Below are 23,842 nucleotides of genomic sequence, written 5' to 3'. Positions count from 1 at the left end.
CCTTATCTTCTATACGTTGTTTCCAGCTATGATTCAGTCTGTGGGATAGGACTATATAGAAGTTCTGCTTTTTATGGCGTTGCGCTCCGTGTCGAGGAGGTCCCGGCTGTGAGGAGGGGTTTGGGAAGGATTGGTTCCCCCTTTATTTTTACCCCCCCGGTCGTGTCTTCCCTCCTTGTTGTTCCACATTCTGGCTGCTGCTGCCAGCTTCGTCCTCCAGGTCTGTATTGTTGTTGTTGGCTCGCTGCCTTTTTTAGCTAATAAATGTCTCTGCTTGTTGGGATGAGAGCGGCGTGTTACAGTGTGCGCACCAGGAACCCAATTTACTCCCTTTAAAGAAACATGACGGCTTTTATTTATTGTAGTCTTTTTGTTTGTGCAAATAATGTCATCAGTGATGTGTGTTTTATTTCATAACTTTCATTATACTGCATGTATCATGGTGCAAATGTTATCATTTTTTGGGGGGTGAAGAGTTTTTAATTCTTTATTGTCTGAGCTGCCAAATGGAGTGAGAGAAAGGGAAGAAACAATGGTAGGTGGTTCTGGGACAATGTGAATCTATTCAGCACTTGTCAAACTGAATATAACTACTATAATACTGCATAACTACTATAATACTGCTCCTATATACAGGAATATAACTACTATAATACAGCTCCTATATACAAGAATATAACTACAATAATACTGCCTCCTATATACAAGAATATAACTACTATAATACTGCTCCTATATACAAGAATATAACTACTATAATACTGCCTCCTATATACAAGAATATAACTATTATAATACTGCTCCTATATACAAGAATATAACTACTATAACACTGCTCCTATATACAAGAATATAACTATTATAATACTGCCTCCTATATACAAGAATATAACTACTATAATACTGCCTCCTACATACAAGAATATAACTACTATAATACTGCTCCTATATACAGGAATGTAACTACTATAATACTGCTCCTATATACAAGAATATAACTACTATAATACTGCCTCCTATATACAAGAATGTAACTAGTATAATACTGCCTCCTATATATACAAGAATATAACTACTATAATACTGCCTCCTATATACAGGAATATAACTACTATAATACTGCTCCTATGTACAAGAATATAACTACTATAATACTGTCCCTATATACAAGAATATAACTACTATAATACTGCTCCTATATACAAGAATATAACTACTATAATACTGCTCCTATATACAAGAATATAACTACTATAATACTGCCTCCTATATACAAGAATATAACTACTATAATACTGCTCCTATATACAAGAATATAACTACTATAATACTGCTCCTATATACAAGAATATATCTACTATAATACTGCTCCTATGTACAAGAATATAACTACTATAATACTGCCTCCTATATACAGGAATATAACTACTATAATACTGCTCCTATGTACAAGAATATAACTACTATAATACTACCTCCTATATACAAGAATATAACTACTATAATACTGTCTCCTATATACAAGAATATAACTACTATAATACTGTCCCTATATACAAGAATATAACTACTATAATACTGCTCCTATATACAAGAATATAACTACTATAATACGGCTCCTATATATATATATATATATAATACAGGTCACATTGTCATGTAATAGCCCATGATCCATCTTTATTATAGCTGTAATCTTGGCGCTCAGATCTGGACCCGCCATGAGAATAGAATTACTTGCGTCATTGGGCTGTTGGATTGTTCTGGTGCCAAAGATTACATTTTAGGGATAAATGTGTTAGGTTTAGAGAAAAGTAACAATGGAGATAATGAAATAAAGAGCGCGGTGTACGAGCCGTGAGGACAAGGATTAGGGGGGTTGTATTTGTGGGTTTTCTGGTTCCAAGCTGATGTTTACAGTAAAGAGGCGGTCAGAGCATGATGGGAGTTGTAGGCTTTGTTGGGGGATGTGTGTAATCCTGTACCTGCCCCACAATGGTCACTACATTTCCATGATCGGTCTTGAGTGGCCTCTATTTTATTTATTTATATAGCGCCTACAGATTCCGCAGCGCTTACAATTATGGGGTACAAACAAAGACAAGTGTCAGACATAAATTACACAATATTCAAACAAGAGGTGTGGGGATATGTTGGGGACAATTAGAGACTGTTGTAGTCCTGTCTGAAGAGATGTGTTTTTAGGCCACATTAGAAACTATGGAAGTTGTTGTTGAGTCTGAGGGATTGAGGGATAGCATTCCAGAGAACCAGTGCAGCACGAGTGAAGTCTTGGAGACGGGAGTGAGAAGTTCGGATTATAGAAGATGTTAGTGTGAGGTCATTAGCAGATCGGAGAGAACGTGTAGGATGGTAGACGGAGGTGAGAGGAGATGTAGGGAGGTGCAGCATTGTGGAGAGCTTTGTGTGTGAGACTGAGGATTTTGTACTGTATTCTGGACTGAATTGGTAACCAGTGTAGTGACTGGCACAGGGAGGAGGCGTCGGTGGAGACTGAGGATTTTGTACTGTATTCTGGACTGAATTGGTAACCAGTGTAGTGACCGGCACAGGGAGGAGGCGTCGGTGGAGACTGAGGATTTTGTACTGTATTCTGGACTGAATTGGTAACCAGTGTAGTGACTGGCACAGGGAGGAGGCGTCGGTGTAGCGGCTGGAGAGGAAGATGAGTCTGGCTGCGGCATTAAGGATGGACTGGAGAGGAGAGAGTTTGGAGAAAGGAAGGCCTATTAGTAAAGAGTTACAGTAGTCGAGGCCGGAGGGAATCAAAGCAATAATGAGAGTTTTAGCAGTTTCAGTAGTGAGAAACGGGCGGATTCTGGAAATGTTTTTGAGATGCAGGTGACAAGAACGTGAAAGAGACTGAATATGGGGGTGAAAGACAGATCAGAGTCAAGTATAACTCTACTCCTATATCGTGCCCGCTCAGCATAACCACGAGGTGATCTGTGTCGGTTTTCTCTATTCTATTCATGTTGTTCTTTAAATAGCCTGTAATTGAATAATCTGATAGACTTTGCCCCATGAAAGCCGATTAATGTGATTAAAGGGGCACAATGTTTTTTTTTTTTTTTTTTTTTTTTTTTTTTTTTTTTTTTATTATTTACTGCAGGACTTTGCAGCTCCATTAAAATTGTTTTGGTTTAGCTGCAATACTGCATACAACCTGCAGGGAAGTGTGGTGCTGTTACAGGGAGAAAGTGTCATGATGTTCTAATCCTAGAAAACGAAGGCTTGGTTCGCACTGACGTTTTGCTCCGACCCGTTCAGGGTTCATTCTGCTTCATCCTCCCGACGGGCTGAGTGATGGAGCTTCCTATATTGGAGCACAACGGCAGTGTGAACGAGCCCTAATCCTAAATACCTTGGTGCGGAGCTTAAAGGGGTGCTCTGCCCCTTGACATTTTTCCCTATACAAAGGACATGAGATAAAATGTCTGTTCGCAGGGGTTCCCCCAAACCCTTACCCCCCCCCCCCCAAACCCTTCCCTAGTCATTACTCTCCCCTCGTCTCTCACCGTATCACAGTCATTACTATTACTACTATTACCCATTTTAGATAGAATCCCCCCGTAGGTAGTTAGGAAATCCCCCTTATAAGGTTGAAGCCCCCAGTAGGTAGTTAGGAAATCCCCTTTATAAGGTTGAAGCCCCCAGTAAGTAGTTGGGAAATCCCCCTAATTAGGTTGAAGCCCCCAGTAGGTAGTTAGGAAATGCCCCTTATTAGGTTGAAGCCCCCAGTAGGTAGTTGGGAAATGCCCCTTATTAGGTTGAAGCCCCCAGTAGGTAGTTGGGAAATACCCCTTATTAGGTTGAAGCCCCCAGTAGGTAGCTAGGAAATGCCCCTTATTAGGTTGAAGCCCCCAGTAGGTAGTTAGGAAATGCCCCTTATTAGGTTGAAGCCCCCAGTAGGTAGTTGGGAAATCCCCCTTATTAGGTTGAAGCCCCCAGTAGGTAGTTGGGAAATCCCCCTTATTAGGTTGAAGCCCCCAGTAGGTAGTTAGGAAATCCCCCTTATTAGGTTGAAGCCCCCAGAAGGTAGGTAAAGTAGAGAATCCTCCTCTTTTATGTTAAAGCCCTCAGAAGATGGGTAATTAGGGAATCTCCCTGTTAGGTTGAAGCCCCTAGTAGGTAGGAAGCCCTCTCCTTTTAGGTAGAAGCCACCAGTAATTGGTCAGGTAGGTAGGAAACCTCCTATGAAGTAGTTTCCCCCCTCAGTCTTCACCTAAAGAAGAAAAAAATCCCATCACCTCCCCTCTGTTCCCAGGCCGAGGCCTCTACATCCTTTGTTCTGTTAGTGGTTCAGGACCTTCTACGGCAGTGTTTTCCAACCAGGGTGCCTCCAACTGTTCCAAAACTACAACTCCCAGCATGCCCGGACAGCCAAAGGCTGTCCGGGCATGCTGGGAGTTGTAGTTTTGCAACAGCTGGAGGCACCCTGGTTGGAAAACACTGTTCTACTGCTGGAGCGGTGACATCATCGCTTGAAATGGTGACATCATAGCTTGGCAGGTCCTGCATCTTTAAAGGGGTACTCCGATGAAAACCTTTTTTTTTCTTTTAAATCAACTGGTGGCAGAAAGTTAAACAGATTTGTAAATGACTTCTATTAAAAAATCTTAATCCTTCCAATACTTATTAACTGCTGAATGCTACAGAGGAAATTCCTTTCTTTTTTGGAACACTGATGACATCACGAGCACAGGGCTCTCTGCTGACATCTCTGTCCATTTTAGCAACCATGCATAGCAGATGTATGCTAAGGGCAGCATGGTGGCTCAGTGGTTAGCACTGCTGCCTTGCAGTGCTGGGGACTTGGGTTCAAATCCCACTAAGGACAACAATAAATAAGGCGTTATTATTATTATAATAACGTCAGCAGAGAGCACGGTGCTCGTGATGTCATCAGAGAGCATTCCAAAAAGAAAAGAATTTCCTCTGTAGTATTCAGCAGCTAATAAGTACAGGAAGGATTAAGATTTTTTAATAGAAGTAATTTACAAATAGGTTTAACTTTCTGCCACCAGTTGATTTAAAAGAGAAAAGGTTTTCACCGGAGTTCCCCTTTAAGCCTCAGTGTGCGGGCTGGTGAGAGAATTTTATTATTTTGATAGTCCGCACATATCGGTGTAGTTTGCACAAGTAAAAGTACTGGTGCAAATGTCCGGTATGTGCACCGACCCCACTATTGGGACAGTCCTAATAAAGTCCCCTTGTTTAATTTTAACACTTCTTATACCACACTCAGTATTGAGCTGGTCACCTGGGTAGTATGGTGCCATGTTAGTGGTTGCTGCCTCGTTCACCAAGGTCGGCAGGATAAGGGCACGGCGCCCGCCTCACAATTATTTACTCTGGTGGAACCGCGCCACGTTTGGGAAGGTTACCGAGGACTTTGCTTGGTGAATTTTTTTTTATCTAGTTGTTTTGTAAAGATTCCGTAAAGGATTAGTCCTAAAGTAATGTCCTTCATGAAGGGACACCTTTTTAAATTATTTCCTCTTTAGGTGATTATTATTATTATTTGGTCTAATCTGTCCGGGCATGCTGGCAGTTGTAGTTTTGCAACAGCTGGAGGCACCCAGGTTTGGAAACACTGAGCTATATTCTGGCATCCATCACCTATAGGCTAATGTTGTATCTGTTTCACGGACACCTACCTTTAAGGGTGCGTTCCCACAGGGCGTATTCGCAGCGTATTTGACGCTGCGCTAATTTTACAGCAGCAGCGGGAAATGCGCTGCGTATCCCTTGCTCACTATACACACAAGGCCTGCGTGTATAGAGAGCGAGGAATAGGCAGCGTATTTCCCCGCTGCTGCCATAAATTTTGCGCAGCGTCAAATATGCTGCGTATACGACCTGTGGGAACGCACCCTTAAGGATACGGTTCAGTGGTGTAGTGTACGATGCAATTCCATTCGTCAAGGTTTTTTTTGTTCTTGCTGTTGCTACTAATATTGTGCTATATAGGCTATTGGAGAATAATGAAGAGGTTCTTGTGTATACCTTGTGTTTACCTGTTTTAGCTGATGTGGCAGGCATGAGATTGGCTCAATGTTGGTGTTTAAAGGGGTATTCCAGGAAAAAACTTGCTCAACTGTCTCCAGAAAGTTAAACAAATTTGTAAATTACTTCTATTAAAAAATCTTAATCCTTTCAATAATTATCAGCTGCTGAAGTTGAGTTGTTGTTTTCTGTCTGGCAACAGTGCTCTCTGCTGACATCTCTGCTTGTCTTGGGAACTGCACAGAGTAGAAGAGGTTTGCTATGGGGATTTGCTTCTAAACTGGGCGGTTCCTGAGACAGGTGTCATCAGAGAGCACTTAGACAGAAAAGAACAACTCGACTTCAGAAGCTCATAAGTACTGAAAGGATTAAGATTTTTTTAATAGATGTAATTTACAAATCTGTTTAACTTTCTGGAGCCAGTTGATATCTAAAAAAAAATAGTTTTTTTCCTGGATAACCCCTTTAATTCCCTCACTGAAATTATTTCCTAATGCTGCCTACATTTCCCATGAATCCTCTGGCTTTGCAGAGAGAGAGAGGGGGTGGAGTCTGATCACTGCACCTGAACATCTAATTAGACTGCTGGTGCTGGAGGTCATCCAAGTGAACTGATTAGACTAATGCGGGTTGGGGGGCATTTCACTCTGTGGGGGGGTAATTTCACACGGTGTGCGGTTTCTATTCATTTTCTTATTCAAAGTGCGTTTTTTTTGTTTTTTGGGGAAATATTCCCATGAGGTGAAAGTGATTTGACCCATAATCACAATTGAGAGGTTTTATGGAGATTTGAAGGCTTTAGGCTGTGTTCACAAGTTTAAAAAAAAATTTCACACATTTTTGGCACGTTTCGTGCATTTTGGCTGCTTTTGCAGCAATTTTGAAAACTTGTCATTTAAAGGACATGGGTTTTATCATTTGCACAACTGATGTAAAATATCAACATTTTTGACACGATATTGGGGAAAATCACTGCGTTTTATGCTGTATGTGAGGTGCATAACTACTATATATCCTGATCCCATAGAGATAGCAGCAGCAGCAGCAGTATACAGAGAGCTGGAGGGGAGGTGTATAACTACTATATAACCTGATCCCATAGAGATAGGAGCAGTATAAAGAGAGAGCAGCAGGAGAGGTGTATAACTACTATATATCCTGATCCCATAGAGTTAGCAGCGGCAGTATACAGATAGAGCTGGAGGGGAGGTGTATAACTACTATATATCCTGATCCCATAGAGAGAGCAGCAGTAGTATACAGAGAGCTGGAGGGGAGGGGTATAACTACTATATATCTGATCCCATAGAGAGAGCAGCAGTATACAGCTTGAGCTGGAGGGAAGGTATATAACTACCATATAACTTTAGCCCATAGAGAGAGCAGCAGTAGTAGTATAGAGAGCAGGAAGAGAGGGTTATAACTACTATATATCCTGATCCCATAGAGAGAGCAGCAGTATACAGCTGGAGGGAAGGTGTATAACTACTATATATCCTGATCCAATAGAGATAGCAGCGGTATACAGAGAGCTGGAGGGGAGGTGTATAACTACTATATATCTGATCCCATAGAGGTAGCAGTATATAGATAGAGCTGGGGGGGGTGTGTAGAACTACAGAAGAGCAGCCTGACCACTTTTAATTGTAAAACGCAGAAAAAAGGTTTATGAACCTTGACTTTCACTTTAAGGGGAATGTATTGGAGACGTTTTGTATGTATAGAATTTGGAATGCAGAGATCTCCTGTTTCAGCCCCTTGTAGACAGTTACCTTAAGTGACTCCCATCTCCCCAATCACGGCCGGTTTACTCTGGAAACTCTGCAGATTACTAGGAAAGGCGCATTCCTGACTATTCCGAAATCTGTAATTTCCTGCTGACCTTAGCACAGTATATCACCGGACTCCCTATATCCCAGTGTATATTATTTATTGAATACAGCATACAGGCTTTTGCCTGAGAATTAAGGGTTAAAGTGGTCAAAATCTTTTTATAGTAAGGATAGGTCTTATAGGGCTTCTGACTCTGAATCCGTACATACCTTTCATTAGTTACTTGACCCATCCAGTGTTAAAGGGGTATTCAAGGCCAAAACTTTTTTTTATATATAATCTGGCTCCGGAAAAGTTAAACAGATTTGTAAATTACTTCTATTAAAAAATCTTAATCCTTCCAATAGTTATTAGCTTCTGAAGTTGAGTTGTTGTTTTCTGTCTAACTGCTTTCTGATGACTCACGTCTTGGGAGCTGTGCAGTTCCTATGGGGATATTCTCCCATCATGCACAGCTCCCGGGACGTGACATCATCATTGAGCAGTTAGACAGAAAACTTCAGAAGCTAATAACTATTGGAAGGATTAAGATTTTTTAATAGAAGTAATTTACAAATCCGTTTAACTTTCTGGAGCCAATTGATATATAAAAAAAAAGTTTTTTCCTGGATAACCCTTTAAACTCTGATATCTTAAAGGGGTATTCCAGGCAAAAACTTTTTTTTATATATCAACTGGCTCCAGAAAGTTAAACGGATTTGTAAATTACTTCTATAAAAAAAATCTTACTCCTTCCAATAATTATCAGCTGCTGAAGTTGAGTTGTTGTTGTTGTTTTCTGTCTGGCAACAGTGCTCTCTGCTGACATCTCTGCTTGTCTGGGGAACTGCACAGAGTAGAAGAGGTTTACTATGGGGATTTGCTTCTACTCTGGACAGTTCCCGAGACACGTGTCATCAGAGAGCACTTAGACAGAAAAGAACAACTCAACTTCAGAAGCTCATAAGTACTGAAAGGATTAAGATTTTTTTTAATAGAAGTAATTTACAAATCTGTTTAACTTTCTGGAGCCGGTTTGTATATAAAATTTTTTTTTTACCCTGGATAACCCCTTTAAACAAATATTCAAATTAGGCTTTGGAGCCCACTGGGCGTTACCCTCCATCTCTAGATTACAGGTAAGAGGCGGGATTACAGTACAGCCTAGTGGGCGGCCAATCAGAGGGGGTAGAGAAGATGGTCAGTGCACAGAGGGGAGTGGCTAACTGGTAAAGGGGCAAACTTTGCTGGATTTTAGAGGCCGAGGGTGACGCCCAGTGAAGCCTAATTTGCATATCTTTCAACTCTGATTATTGGTTCTGTTGTCTTTATTTCTCTTGCCTAAAGGGTACCTGCAGTGGTCTGCCAACTGTAGCCCTCCAGATGTTGCAAAACTATAACTCCCAGCATGCCCGAACAGCCGTTGGCTGTTCGGGCATGCTGGGAATTGTAGTTTTGCCACAGTTCAAAGTACTGTTTGTAGTATGTGTGAGTATAGAAAATCATGAAATAAAAAACGTATTCTCCGAAACTGGGAAGAGCAGAGGAAGGAGGGGGATGAAGCTGCAGTAGGACGAATGTCAGATTTTTTTATTTATTTATTTTATTTTTTATTAAATTTTGATATTTTTTTATAATTTTTTTTTTATTTTTTTTTGTAGGGTAGAACATTTCTGCACATCTAATGATTTTTGTGTAGTACAGAAAAGTGCGAACATCAAACCCCCATAGAAGTATATTAGTGGTATATGGTGTTATTATAGGTCTATATATGTTTTTTTTTTATTTAAATATTTTTTTAATAGTTTTTACATTTGTATACATATACAAACCTAAAGGACAAGAAGAATATATGAGTCATTGATCCGGGTTGCTCTTTTTTTCCGATTTGGAACGTACGGTTGTGGTATACGTCGGACGTGTGTAAGGAAAGCTGGGTGAAGGCCAGTATGACTGCCACCAAGCTTTTCCTACCCGGCAGGCAAGTCTAGATGTGCAGCTTTACAGGAGGAATGGAGGCATATCTGGACTCCGGGAAAGCTGGGTGACAACATGTATACACAGGGAGAAGCTGTAAAGGGGGATGAAGTGATTCCAGCTCCGGCTGTGTGCGGTGATGTAAGTGCGGTCTGTGGGATTAATGCAGCGGCTCAGGTTGGTGGATTATTATAGCTGGGCCGCCCCGCTCACCCACGTCACTGGTCACCTGCCCGGTCCGTGAGTCTTCTGACACTCTGCACGTCCAGGCACATGAGTCCCCAGATATATAGGAGCCTCCTGAGGAGAACTCGGAGGAGGAGGAGAGGCTCTGGCTGTGTAAGTTCTGGGCTGATGTCTTATTCTGTGTAACTTCTGTAGTATTGGAAGGATATTGCCCCTTGGCGTGTCTGTACTAGATGTTGGGGGTAGTTAGTAGTGTTGTGATGCTGTGGCTGGGGGTAGTAGTAGTGTATGATGCTGTTAATGGGGGTAGCAGAAATAAGTGTTCTGATGCTCTGTATGGAAGGGGTAGTAGTAGTGTTCTGATTCTGTGTATGGGGGTAGTAGTAGTGTTCTGATGCTCTGTATGGAAGGGGTAGTAGTAGTGTTCTGATGCTGTGTATGGGGGTGGTAGTGGTAGTAGTAGTAGTAGTAGTAGTAGTAGTGTTCTGATGTGGCATATGGGGGTAGTAGTAGTAGTGTTCTGATGCGGCGTATGGGGGTAGTAGTAGTAGTAGTAGTGTTCTGATGCGGCGTATGGGGGTAGTAGTAGTAGTAGTGTTCTGATGCGGCGTATGGGGGTAGTAGTAGTAGTAGTGTTCTGATGTGGCATATGGGGGTAGTAGTAGTAGTGTTCTGATGTGGCATATGGGGGTAGTAGTAGTAGTAGTAGTGTTCTGATGCGGCGTATGGGGGTAGTAGTAGTAGTAGTAGTGTTCTGATGCGGCGTATGGGGGTAGTAGTAGTAGTAGTGTTCTGATGTGGCGTATGGGGGTAGTAGTAGTGTTCTGATGCGGCGTATGGGGGTAGTAGTAGTGTTCTGATGCGGCGTATGGGGGTAGTGGTGTTCTTCTGCGGCGTATGGGGGTAGTGGTGGTCTGATGCGGCGTATGGGGGTAGTGGTGGTCTGATGCGGCGTATGGGGGTAGTGGTGTTCTTCTGCGGCGTATGGGGGTAGCGGTGGTCTGATGCGGCGTATGGGGGTAGCGGTGGTCTGATGCGGCGTATGGGGGTAGCGGTAGTGTTCTGATGCGGCGTATGGGGGTAGCGGTAGTGTTCTGATGCGGCGTATGGGGGTAGCGGTAGTGTTCTGATGCGGCGTATGGGGGTAGCGGTAGTGTTCTGATGCGGCGTATGGGGGTAGCGGTAGTGTTCTGATGCGGCGTATGGGGGTAGCGGTAGTGTTCTGATGCGGCGTATGGGGGTAGCGGTAGTGTTCTGATGCGGCGTATGGGGGTAGCGGTAGTGTTCTGATGCGGCGTATGGGGGTAGCGGTAGTGTTCTGATGCGGCGTATGGGGTGGGGGGTAGCGGTAGTGTTCTGATGCGGCGTATGGGGTGGGGGGTAGCGGTAGTGTTCTGATGCGGCGTATGGGGTGGGGGGTAGCGGTAGTGTTCTGATGCGGCGTATGGGGTGGGGGGTAGCGGTAGTGTTCTGATGCGGCGTATGGGGTGGGGGGTAGCGGTAGTGTTCTGATGCGGCATATGGGGGGGGGTAGCGGTAGGGTTCTGATGCGGCATATGGGGGGGGGGGGTAGCGGTAGGGTTCTGATGCGGCATATGGGGGTAGCAATAGGAATCCTGGCCCATTGCAGATAGTCATTTTAAAACCAAAGTTAATTTATCTATTTTGTTGACAAAAAGTTTTATTTAAAAAAAAAAAAAAAAGTGCTGATTTATTAACCATGTGCATTATTCTGTGCAAATGTTACTTCTTCAGGACAGGAGAATGACGTCAGCCATAACTTTTTTTATATTTTTTTATTCTACATAGCAGTATTAAGCGTTGCCTTTAGCAGGAGGAATTGTTTTTGTTTTTTTTAGACATTACTTCAAGCCATTTCATATTAGATTATGAATATATTGCAGTGTTTATCATTTTCCTTTTTTTATTTTGGTATTGTGTGTTTTTTTTTGTTTAACATTGTTTCGCAGGAGGACATAGTGTTTTATTGTACTGGTGAAGTGTTTTGTTATGTATTTTTTTGTTACTGATTATTCTTATTTTATTTATATTTTTGCATTGCAGCATCATTTCTAGTATCTCTAGATTTTTCTTGAATTTGTTTGTCATTAAATATTAACTATGTTGATAAATGAGGAAACGTCGTGTGCCTACGGGCCAAGTTTTGATCTTCTGCCTTTAGGAACAGAGCGACATTTATAACAAAAACTGCCGCTGGCCCTTTACAACCAGTCAGAGCTCGGTTTTTATTTTTTACTTCAGTAAAGTGAATGCTGAGTGGTGGTTGGTTGCTATGGGCAACAAAGACGGGTTATTTTTAAAGACCCTCTTGGGGGTCATCGCAACCAATCCAATCGCTTCATTCATGTTTCAGTCATTTTAAAAATGAAAAAAAAATCTGGTTGCTATGGGCAACTGCACCGCTTTTTCTCAGCACAGGTTTTGATAAATCTCCTACTTGGTCTCCCACAGTATATTTGGTGTACCTCGCTGTGACTGTCAAACCGGTTTTTCCACCTTGGCTATTCTGCTTCTAAAAAACTAGGTCTTTAAAAATGTCCCTCTGGCTTCTTATTTGCGACACTTCACAGACTGTAGAGGAGGACACGGAAAGAGCCTGAGATGTATAAACAAAAGGTGTCCGAAATTGACCTACAGTAGTCGCGTCCCTGTAAGAAATGGCGCACAACCTGTTTGATTTTCCAGTCCCCTTCTCCATTGCATCTATTAACCTCTTCATGTTCTATAGAGATGCAGACCTGCATCTCTATATACTGGGTGTATGAGCAGTATATACTCTCTACTGGGTGTATACTGTGTATATACTCTCCTCATACTGGGTGTATACTGTGTATATACTCTCTCTTTATACTGGGTGTATATTGTGTGTATACTCTCTTTATACTGGGTGTATATGGTGTGTACTCTCTTTATACTGGGTGTATACGGTGTGTATACTCTTTATACTGGGTGTATACGGTGTGTATACTCTTTATACTGGGTGTATACGGTGTGTATACTCTTTATACTGGGTGTATACTGTGTGTATACTTTTTTTATACTGGGTGTATACTGTGTGTATACTCTTTATACTGTGTGTATACTCTTTATACTGTGTGTATACTCTTTATACTGGGTGTATACTCTTTATACTGGGTGTATACTCTTTATACTGGGTGTATACTGGGTGTATACTCTTTTTATACTGGGTGTATACTCTTTATACTGGGTGTATACTCTCTCTTTATACTGGGTGTATACTGGGTGTATACTCTTTATACTGGGTGTATACTGGGTGTATACTCTCTCTTTATACTGGGTGTATCCTCTATACTGGCTGTCTGCTGAGTATATAGTCCCCTGTACTTTCTATACTGGCTTCACACAATGTTTTTGTTTCCGCTTAACATATACATTTTCTACACTTAAAAAAAGTGTTAACAGATATAAGTGGATGTTGTTGAATGCCTTAATGCTTTTTGTAAGATCCAAAAACTTTTTCGGTTTTGCAATTGCTTTCATTAGAAATTTTTCCGTATTTCATACTGAAAAAGCCAGTCAAACAACTGCCCCCCCCCCCCTGCCTGCTTGGACACATACTAGTCCTGCTGTGTCCATGCGTCATCACCTATGTCATGGACACACTTCCTTGATTGACAGCTGTGAACGCAGGGCTCAGAACTGGAGGAAAACTCCTCCCACTGTCATCTTGTGTCCCGCTACTGTCAGTGAGGACAAGCTGGGAGTTGTAGCTTTGCTAATGCTAGGGGAGATGTGAGCAGACAGCATACTGAGGGAGGGGGAGGAGACCTGCACAGTGAGGCCACGCCCCCTCCCTTTGAGAGGAATTCAGACTAGTGAGCTAAATTAAAAGTATAATAAAAATTAAATAAATAAAGGTGCTAGACACATAAGAATTAGATGTACATGGTCAGGATTAGGTACTGAGTGATATAGTAAAATTTTTTTATTTTTATTTTTTTTATCTGACGGGTACACTTTAAGTTTAAAAAATAAATAAATAAATAGCCAGCACAACTACCTACCTAATATGCACGCTGCTGTGGCGAATACAAAGTATACAAGAAGGTTGCAGTAAGAGCCTCCATTTTTTTGGAGTGCTGCTGCAACCTTCTTTTTAAATAATAGTTGTGGTTGCTGTTGGTTGCTGTTGGTGGTTGTTGGTGGTTGTGGTTGTTGGTTGTTGTTATTATTATTTCTACATTGCAATCTTTTTTATTTATTTTTTACTCTGTACACAATAGAGCAGTTGACATTTGTTTTTTTGTATAGAGCAAAATTTAACAAGATCTGTGAAATGGATACAAAACACAGTGTGACCCCCAACAGAAGGCAGATAAGTCATTTTTAGCCAGGAGAACTCCTGTGATGTCAGAGCTGGTTATCTAAAGCGTTTAACTGAGTGTTAGAGTTCCCTGCCCCCACCTCTGGTTACGTAAGAATTATTGCAGAATAAGTGAACGCCATCTGTGCGCAGTGTTCTTATATACCTTAAATATACGATACCCCGTAGGAGCAGTGAAATAGCACCACACCTATCCTCAGGTTATATGTGGTATTACAACCCTATTCACTTCTGAGCTACAATGCTAGACACAACCTGGTTACAAGAGTGACAGTGTGTCTGTTCTTCTAATCCTGGCTAACCCACATGAATTAAAGGGGTATTTCGGCCAAAGACCTCTTATCCCCTATCCAAAGGATAGGGGAGAAGATGTCCGATCGTGGGGGGCCCACCGCTGGGACCCTCTACAATCGCCATGTAGCCTCTGTGTTTCCAGGACTTCCACGCCCCCTCTTGACATCACGCCATGCCCCCTCCATTCATGTCTATGGGAGGGGGCGTGACGGTAGTCACGCCCCCTCCTATAGACATGAATGGAGGGGGCGTGGTGTGACGTCCCGTCTCTAGTCGCGGAAACGCAGGTTTCGAAGACTGGAGCAGCAGCCTGGCATAGAATGCGGGTGCTGCATGAAGATCGCAGGGGGTCCCAGTGGCGGATAGGGGATTAGATGTCTTTGGCCGGAATACCCCTTTAACCTCTTCAGGACATAGGGCGTATGGATACGCCCTGAATCCCGAGTCCTTAAGGACCGAGGGCATATCCATACGCCCGTGGGAATTCCGGCCCCCACCGCTAGCCGGTTGGGGACCGGAGCCGGATGCCTGCTGAAATCGTTCAGCAGGCATCCCGGCATATCGCCCAGGGGGGTCATTATGCCCCCCCATGTCGGCGATCGCCGCAGATCGCTGGACAATTCAGTCCAGCGATCTGCGGCGATTCCGGGTCAATCGGGTCTCCGGTGACCCGGAATTACTGGCTGTTCGGGGCCGTCTCTGACGGCCCCGAACAGCCAGAGCCTGCAGGGGTGAGGTGGCACTGGTGCCACCTCACGATCGCCCTGATTCGTCGGCCGGATTACCGGCCGACCAATCAGGGCGCCTGCTGCGGGTGTCACTCCCGCACCCGCTCCGCCCCTCTTCTGGAGGAAGTGAGCGGGTGCGGGAAGACGACCCCCGGTGCTGGGGACCCCGATCCCCGGCGCCCCTGTTGGGATCGGGGCCCCAGGAGCAGCTGCGGCGGCGGAGACGACGAGGGACTGACCTGTGCGGCGAGCATCGTTGGAGGTGAGTGACAGCCTCCTGCTGTTGCTTAGCAACAGCTCCCAGCATGCAAAAAGGGCATGCTGGGAGCTGTAGTTATGCAACAGCAGGAGGCAGACCACCACAACTCCCAGCATTCCCTTATGGGCATGCTGGGACTTATGGTTTTGCAACAGCTGGAGGCACATTCTTTCTATGGAAAAGTGTACCTTCAGCTGTTGTATAACTACAACTCCCAGCTTGCACAAACAGCTAAAGTGCATGCTGGGAGTTGTAGTGGTGCATCTGCTGGTTGCATAACTACAACTCCCAGCATGCCCGTTGGCTGTCGGTGACTGCTGAGAGTTGTAGTTTTGCAACAGCTGAAGGCACACTGGTTGTGAAACTCAGAGTTTTTTTTTACCTAACTCAGTGTTTCACGACCGGTGTGCCTCCAGCTGTTGCAAACTACAACTCTCAGCAGTCACCGTACACCATGCACCGTACATGCTGGGAGTTGTAGTTTTGCAACAGCTGGAGGCACACTGGTTGTGAAACACTGAGTTAGGTCACAAACTCAGTGATACATAACCAGTGTGCCTACAGTTGTTGCAAAACTGCAACTCTCAGCAGTCACCGACAGCCAACGGGCATGCTGGGAGTTGTAGTTATGCAACAGCTGGATGTCCCCCCCCCCCAATGTGAACGTACAGGGTACACTCACATGGGCGGAGGATTACAGTAAGTATCTGGCTGCAAATTTGAGCTGCCGCAAACTTTCTGCTGCAGCTCAAATTGCCACCGAGAAACTACTGTGAACCCCCGCCTGTGCGACTGTACCCTAAAAACACTACTCTACACTAACACAAAAAATAAAATAAAAAGTAAAAAACACTACATATACACATACCCCTACACAGCCCCCCTCCCTCCCCAATAAAAATGAAAAACGTCTGGTACGCCACTGTTTCCAAAACGGAGCCTCCAGCTGTTGCAAAACAACTCCCAGTATTGTCGGACAGCCGTTGACTGTCCAGGCATGCTGGGAGTTTTGCAACAGCTGGAGGCACCCTGTTTGGGAATCACTGGCGTAGAATGTCCACCCCTATGCAATCCCTAATTTAGGCCTCAAATGCGCATGGCGCTCTCACTTTGGAGCCCTGTCGTATTTCAAGGCAACAGTTTAGGGTCACATATGGGGTATCGCCCTACTCGGGAGAAATTGTGTTACAAATTTTGGGGGGTATTTTCTGCTTTTACCCTTTTTAAAAAATGTAAAATTTTTGGGAAAACAAGCATTTTAGGTAAAAAAAATAAAATTTTTTACATATGCAAAAGTCGTGGAACACCTGTGGGGTATAAAGGTTCACTTAACCCCTTGTTACGTTCCCCGAGGGGTCTAGTTTCCAAAATGGTATGCCATGTGTTTTTTTTTTTGCTGTCCTGGCACCATAGGGGCTTCCTAAATGCGGCATGTGCTTTTTTTTTTTTTTTTGCTGTCCTGGCACCATGCGGCATGTCCCCAGAGCAAAATTTGCGTTCAAAAAGCCAAATGTGACTCCTTCTCTTCCGAGACCTGTAGTGCGCCAGCAGAGCACTTTTCACCCCCATATGGGGTGTTTTCTGAATCGGGAGAAATTGGGCTTCAAATTTTTAGGGGTATTTTCTGCTATTACCCTTTTTAAAAATACAATTTTTTTGGGAAAACAAGCATTTTAGGTAAAAATTTTTTTTTTTTTTTTTTACATTTGCAAAAGTCGTGAAACACCTGTGGGGTATTAAGGTTCACTTTATCCCATGTTACATTCTCCGAGGGGTCTATTTTCCAAAATGGTATGCCATGTGTTTTTTTTTTGCTGTTCTGGCACCATAAGGGCTTCCTAAATGCAACATGCCCCCCAAAAACCATTTCAGAAAAACGTACTCTCCAAAATCCCCTTGTCGCTCCTTCCCTTCTGAGCCCTCTACTGCGCCCGCCGAACACTTTACATAGACTTATCAGGTATGTGCTTACTCGAGAGAAATTGGGCTACAAATACAAGTAAAAATTTTGTCCTTTTATCCCTTGTAAAAATTCAAAAATTGGGTCTAAAAGAACATGTGAGTGTAAAAAATGAAGATTGTGAATTTTCTCCTTCACTTTGCTGCTATTCGTGTGAAACACCTAAAGGGTTAAAACGCTGACTGAATGTCATTTTGAATACTTTGGGGGGTGTAGTTTTTATAATGGGGTCATTTATGGGGTATTTCTAATATGAAGACCCTTCATATCCACTTCAAACCTGAACTGGTCCCTGAAAAATACTGAGTTTGAAAATTTTGTGAAAAATCGGAAAATTGCTGCTGACCGTTGAAGCCCTCTGGTGTCTTCCAAAAGTAAAAACTCATCAATTTTATGATGCAAACATAAAGTAGACATATTGTATATGTGAACCAAAAAAAAATTTATTCGTAATATCCATTTTCCTTACAAGCAGAAAGCTTCAAAGTTAGAAAAATGCTAAATTTTCAAATTTTTCATCAAATTTACGGATTTTTCACCAAGAAAGGATGCAAGTATCGACAAAAATTTACCACTATGTTAAAGTAGAATATGTCACGAAAAAACAATCTCGGAATCAGAATGATAACTAAAAGCATTCCAGAGTTATTAATGTTTAAAGTGACAGTGGTCAGATGTGCAAAAAACGCTCCGGTCCTTAAGGCCAAAATGGGCTCCGTCCTGAAGGGGTTAAAGGGGTACTCCAATGGGAATTATTATTATTAATATTATTATTATTAGATTTTTTTATTTTATTTTATTTTTTTTAAATCAACTGGTGCCAGAAAGTTAAACAGATTTGTAAATTACTTCTATTAGAAAAAAAAATCTTAATCCTTCCAGTACTTGTTAGTGGCTGTATACTACAGAGGAAATTCTTTTTCTTTTTGGATTCCTTTTCTGTCTGACCACAGTGCTCTCTGCTGACTCCTCTGTCAGTGTCAAAAACTGTCCAGAGCAGGAGAAAATCCCCGTAGCAAACATATATGCTGCTCTGGACAGTTCCTAGAATGGACAGTGGTGTCAGCAGTGAGAACTTTGGTCAGACAGAAAAGAAATCCAAAAAGAAAAGAATTTCCTCTGTAGTTTTCAGCAGCTAATAAGTACTGGAAGGATTAAGTTTTTTTAAAAACAAAATTTTAATTTTTTTTTTTTTTTTTTTTTATAGAAGTAATTTACAAATCTGTTTAACTTTTTGGCACCAGTTGATTTAAAAAAATAAATAAATAAATAAAAAATAAAAAATGTTTTCCACCGGAGTACCCCTTTAACCCTTTAAATATATTCGGTTTTGTCTAGGTTGCAATATGGACCTACATGGTACTACGAAGTGCTCTATTACATCTATAGAGTTATTGCTCTTTCATCTGGAAGTGTTCTTTCTGTTCTCATGCTTACTCTTTCTTAGCAGGTGTAGGACGCTGTGAACAGGCATCATGGCGGCGGACGCTATCATGCTGATGAGAGGCCTGGCCAAGCTCAGTAAGGCGGTGCTGGAGGCGCAGGCGGGTCAGCTGAAGCAGGCGACGCTGGGCAAGAACGCCGTCGACTTGGCTAGAAGTTTGCAAGTAGCAGCTGAAGAACGTTTCAGCACCACCATGGGGAAAGTCCAGGTAAATTGTTGTTAGCCCATGCGTGGATACATAATACTAACACATACATGTTTTAAAGGGGTACTCTGCTAAAAAAAAAAATATATATATATATATATATATATATTTATTATTTTTTTAACTCAACTGATGCCAGAAATTTAAATAGATTTGTAAACTACTTCTATTTAAAATCTTAATCCTTCCAGTACTTATTAGCTGCTGTATGCTCCACAGGAAGTTCTTTTCTTTTTGAATTTCATTTCTGATCACAGTGCTCCCTGCTGACACCTCTGTCCATGTCAGGAACTGTCAATAGCAGGAGAGGTTTGCTATGGGGATTTGCTCCTACTCTGGACAAGTTCCTGACATGGACAGAGGTGTCAGCAGAGAGCACTGTGGTCAGAAAGAAAGGAAATTCAAAAAGAAAAGAACTTCCTGTGGAGCAAATAACAGCTGAAAAGTACTGGATGGGTTACATTTTTTTTTTAAATGGGAGTAATTTACAAATCTGTTTAACTTTCTGGCACCAGTTGTTTAAAAAAAAGAAAAAAGAAAAAAAATTTCCAGCGGTGTACCCCTTTTTAAAGGAGTTTTCTAGGCTCCTCCTTTTTCAAACAGAGCTGCAGTGTGAAGCATGGCGGATAGAGGCTGAAGGTGGTATTCCAGGAAAAAACTTTATATATATATATATATATATATATATATATATATATATATATATATATATATATATATATATATATATATATATATATATAATATAGATAATCTCAACCGGCTCCAGAAAGTTAAACAGCTTTGTAAATTACGTCTATTAAAAAATCTTAATCCTTCCAATAATTATCAGCTCCTGAAGTTGAGTTGTTCTTTTCTGTCTGGCAACAGTGCTCTCTGTGCAGTTCCCGAGACATGAAGAGGTTTCAGCAGAGTAGGTTTGCTATGGGGATTTGTTTCTACTCTGGACAGTTCCCGAGACAGGTGTCATCAGAGAGCACTTAGACAGAAAAAAACAACTCAACTTCAACAGCTCATAAGTACTGAAAGGATTAAGATTTTTTTTTTTTTTTAATAGAAGTAATTTACAAATCTGTTTAACTTTCTGAAGCCAGTTGAGATATATATATATATATATATATATATATATATATATATATATATATATATGTGTATGTATATATATGTATGTATATGTTTTTTTTCCTGGATAGCCTCTCTTAAGAGTAAAGACGTAGGCTAATACAAAACTGATGCCAAACCACAAATACCAGCTGTAGCTGCCAGGACATGCTGGGAGTTGCAGTTCTGGAACAGAAAAAACTTCAGTAAATGATTATTGTATTCAATCATTGATAATTAATATAGATAATTTTAATTTTATCTTAGGAATTTGGAAAGCAGCAAGAGAATCTCTCTGGGGAGGGGATGGACAGTTTTGAGGGTCCGGCCTCGGAGATTGCAGGCATGGAGTACTCGCCCTCCTCCGGCCGCACCGCTGACGACACCTACAACCTGGACTCCACTATTCCCGGTGCAGACAACAGTTTTACCAGCCATGGTCAAGAAACCCTTTCCTTCCGTCCGGACCCTGCTAGAGACAATGGGGCATTATTTGGGAACTTTAGAGACACTGCGGGACCTTTTGCAGCTGCTGGTCAGAAAAGGACATTTCACCAGGATCATTCTTCTGTCGGTGGGCTTACAGCAGAGGACATAGATAAAGCCAGGGAGGCCAAAAACACCCCGGAGCACAAACCTCATAAACAAATGGTGCGTACATATCATCTTAAAATCTTTGCTCTACCTCCTCCTGCTTTTTTATTTTGGCGTGTCCTTCTTCAGTGTAATCCCTGGTATTTTATTCGTGAACCAGCAAGCTCAGGATGAATAGTGCTTTTGGTCCTTTCTGCACAATGGTGCTGCAGTGCAAAAAAATTAAATAAATTTAATAAATATAACATAGCAATTTACTTTTAAATTAAAAATATAAATACACATAATTTTTAAAATTTTCAATAAATTTATTTTTTGAAGCGGAGTAAAATTTTAAAGTTGAATAAGATTGTACTATATGTGAGATGTGAGAAGGGATTCTTGTAGTATTTACCAATAGTTTTTTGTGATTCTTTATTTTTCACCCTTTAAAATAATAATAAAAAAAAAATGTTTTTATTCATACAACAAAAATATAAACATAGTAAAATAGTTAAAGGACATCTGCTGCGTTTACAACTTATCCCTTATCAACAGCTGGGACCCCTTGCTTGGGGTTTCCCAGCGGCAGCACCCCCGCGATGGGGTAATCTTATCCCCTATCATTTTGGGATCCTACTATTTCTTTTATTTGTTAAATTTAAAGGGGTACTCTGTTGGAAAACTTATATATTTATGAACTGATGCCAGAAAGTTAAACAGATTTGTAAATGACTTCTATCTAAAAATCTTTACCCTTCCAGTACTTTATAGCGGCTGTATGCTACAGAAGAAATTCATTTTTTTCAATTTCTTTTTTTGTCTTAACCACAGTGCTCTCTGCTGACACCTCTGTCCATGTCAGGAACTGTCCAGGTTTGCTATGGGGATTTTCTCCTGCTCTGGACAGTTCCTGACACGGGCATCAGGTGTCAGCAGAGAGCACTGTGGACAAGACAAAAAAGAAATTCAAAAAGAAAATAATTTCCTCTGTAGCATACAGCTGCTATAAACTACTGGAAGGATTAAGATTTTTTTAATAGAAGTAATTTACAAATCTGTTTAACATTCTGGAGCCAATTGATATATATATAAATCAACTGGCTCCAGAATGTTAAACAGATTTGTAAATTACTTCTATTAAAAAATCTTAATCTTTTCAGTACTTATGAGCTTCTGAAGTTAAGGTTGTTCTTTTCTGTCTAAATCCTCTCTGATGACACCTGTCTCGGGGAAACGTCCAGTTTAGAAGAGGTTTGCTATGGGGATTTGCTTCTAAACTGGGCGTTTCCCGAGACAGGTGTCATCAGAGTGCACTTACACAGAAAAGAACAACCTTAACTTCAGAAGCTCATAAGTACTGAAAGGATTAAGATTTTTTAATAGAAGTAATTTACAAATCTGTTTAACTTTCTGGAGCCAGTTGATATATATATAAAAAAGTTTTTGCCTGGAATACCCCTTTAATTTAAAAATAGATAAATAAATAAATAGTAGTTTTCCACTGGGGTACCCCTTAAACTATTTTTATTTTTTATTTTTATTTTTTCTTAACAAAATTTTATAAAAGTTTTTAGTAATGGTATATAAAAAAAATGTTATCTTAACTATTCTATTTCTTTTTGTATTTTTTTGTTAAATAACTTATTTTTATTTTCTTCGTATTAGTCAGCGATCTTCCATAAAGTCTCTCCCCACTATTCCCAATAAATCTGCTGAGTGATGTTGGGGTTGCGAGCCCTGTGGGTTGTATTTTTAAAGCCCTGTACGTGCCGGGCAGATTACCAGGTCTGTGAAGCCTGATGACTCTGTGAAAAGCGTTGTGGATACATGTGAGCTCGCACGTCCCCCGTGCCACATCATTTATGTCTGCGGTGCTGAGCACGGTGTGAAAACTTAGCGAGACGCGATTCACCGTTACGGGGTTGTGTGATGCTCCGCCCGGCCATCCGATGCCTGTGTTGGTTTGGTTTATATACGGGTTGTGGCCTGGGTCCAAGGTTTTACGTTTTCTAGGAAACTACTTTTTATGTATTTCCTAGGCAGTGTTTTCCAGCCAGGGTGCCTCCAGCTGTTGCAAAACTACAATTCCCAACATGCCTGGACAGCCAACGGCTGTCCAGGCATGCTGGGAGTTGTAGTTTTGCAACAGCTGGAGGCACCCTGGCTGGAAAACACTATATAATATATGCACCAGAGAGGCAAACGCTTTACTTGTGTATCCATGCAGTAGGGCAACTTCGGAGCCTCGTTCTGTAAATCATGGGGTTCCGACCTCTGTGTATAGAGGATACGTTTTTTAAACACTGTAGTACCCCCTTATAATAGACAAAATATATAGCTTCTGCTCAAAACTTTAAGTGTGTGCACAGTGACCCCACCAGCAGAATAGTGAGTACAGCTCTGGAGTATAATACAGGATATAACTCAGGATCAGTACAGGATAAGTAATGTAATGTATGTACACAGTGACCTCGCCAGCAGAATAGTGAGTACAGCTCTGGAGTATAATACAGGATATAACTCAGGATCAGTACAGGATAAGTAATGTAATGTATGTACACAGTGACCTCACCAGCAGAATAGTGAGTACAGGTCTGGAGTATAATACAGGATATAACTCAGGATCAGTACAGGATAAGTAATGTAATGTATGTACACAGTGACCCCACCAGCAGAATAGTGAGTACAGCTCTGGGGTATAATACAGGATATAACTAAGGATCAGTACAGGATAAGTAATGTAATGTATGTACACAGTGACTTCACCAGCAGAATAGTGAGTACAGCTCTGGAGTATAATACAGGATATAACTCAGGATCAGTACAGGATAAGTAATGTAATGTATGTACACAGTGACCTCACCAGCAGAATAGTGAGTGTAGCTCTGGAGTATAATACAGGAT

At 41.6% G+C, this 23,842-nt stretch overlaps 1 protein-coding gene across 3 annotated transcripts in view; it reads left to right on the top strand.

Annotated features, from left to right (window-relative positions):
* Positions 1-23,842, top strand: part of COQ8A (coenzyme Q8A) — an 85,292-nt gene that overhangs the window by 23,214 nt on the left and 38,236 nt on the right. For 2 of the 3 annotated variants that reach the window (XM_056568487.1, XM_056568485.1), the window contains exons 2-3: positions 19,063-19,264; positions 20,630-21,013. In XM_056568487.1, the coding sequence (XP_056424462.1) occupies positions 19,088-19,264; positions 20,630-21,013 (561 nt within the window). In that variant the 5' untranslated portion in view covers positions 19,063-19,087. Of the gene's footprint in view, positions 1-19,059; positions 19,265-20,629; positions 21,014-23,842 lie in introns of all 3 variants that reach the window. The other variant, XM_056568486.1, reaches the window with a different exon arrangement.

Source organism: Hyla sarda, chromosome 3 (assembly GCF_029499605.1).
Source record: "Hyla sarda isolate aHylSar1 chromosome 3, aHylSar1.hap1, whole genome shotgun sequence".
NCBI lineage: Eukaryota > Metazoa > Chordata > Amphibia > Anura > Hylidae > Hyla > Hyla sarda.
Note: the sequence above shows the minus strand (reverse complement) of the source record. Positions and strands in the feature narration are given on the sequence as shown.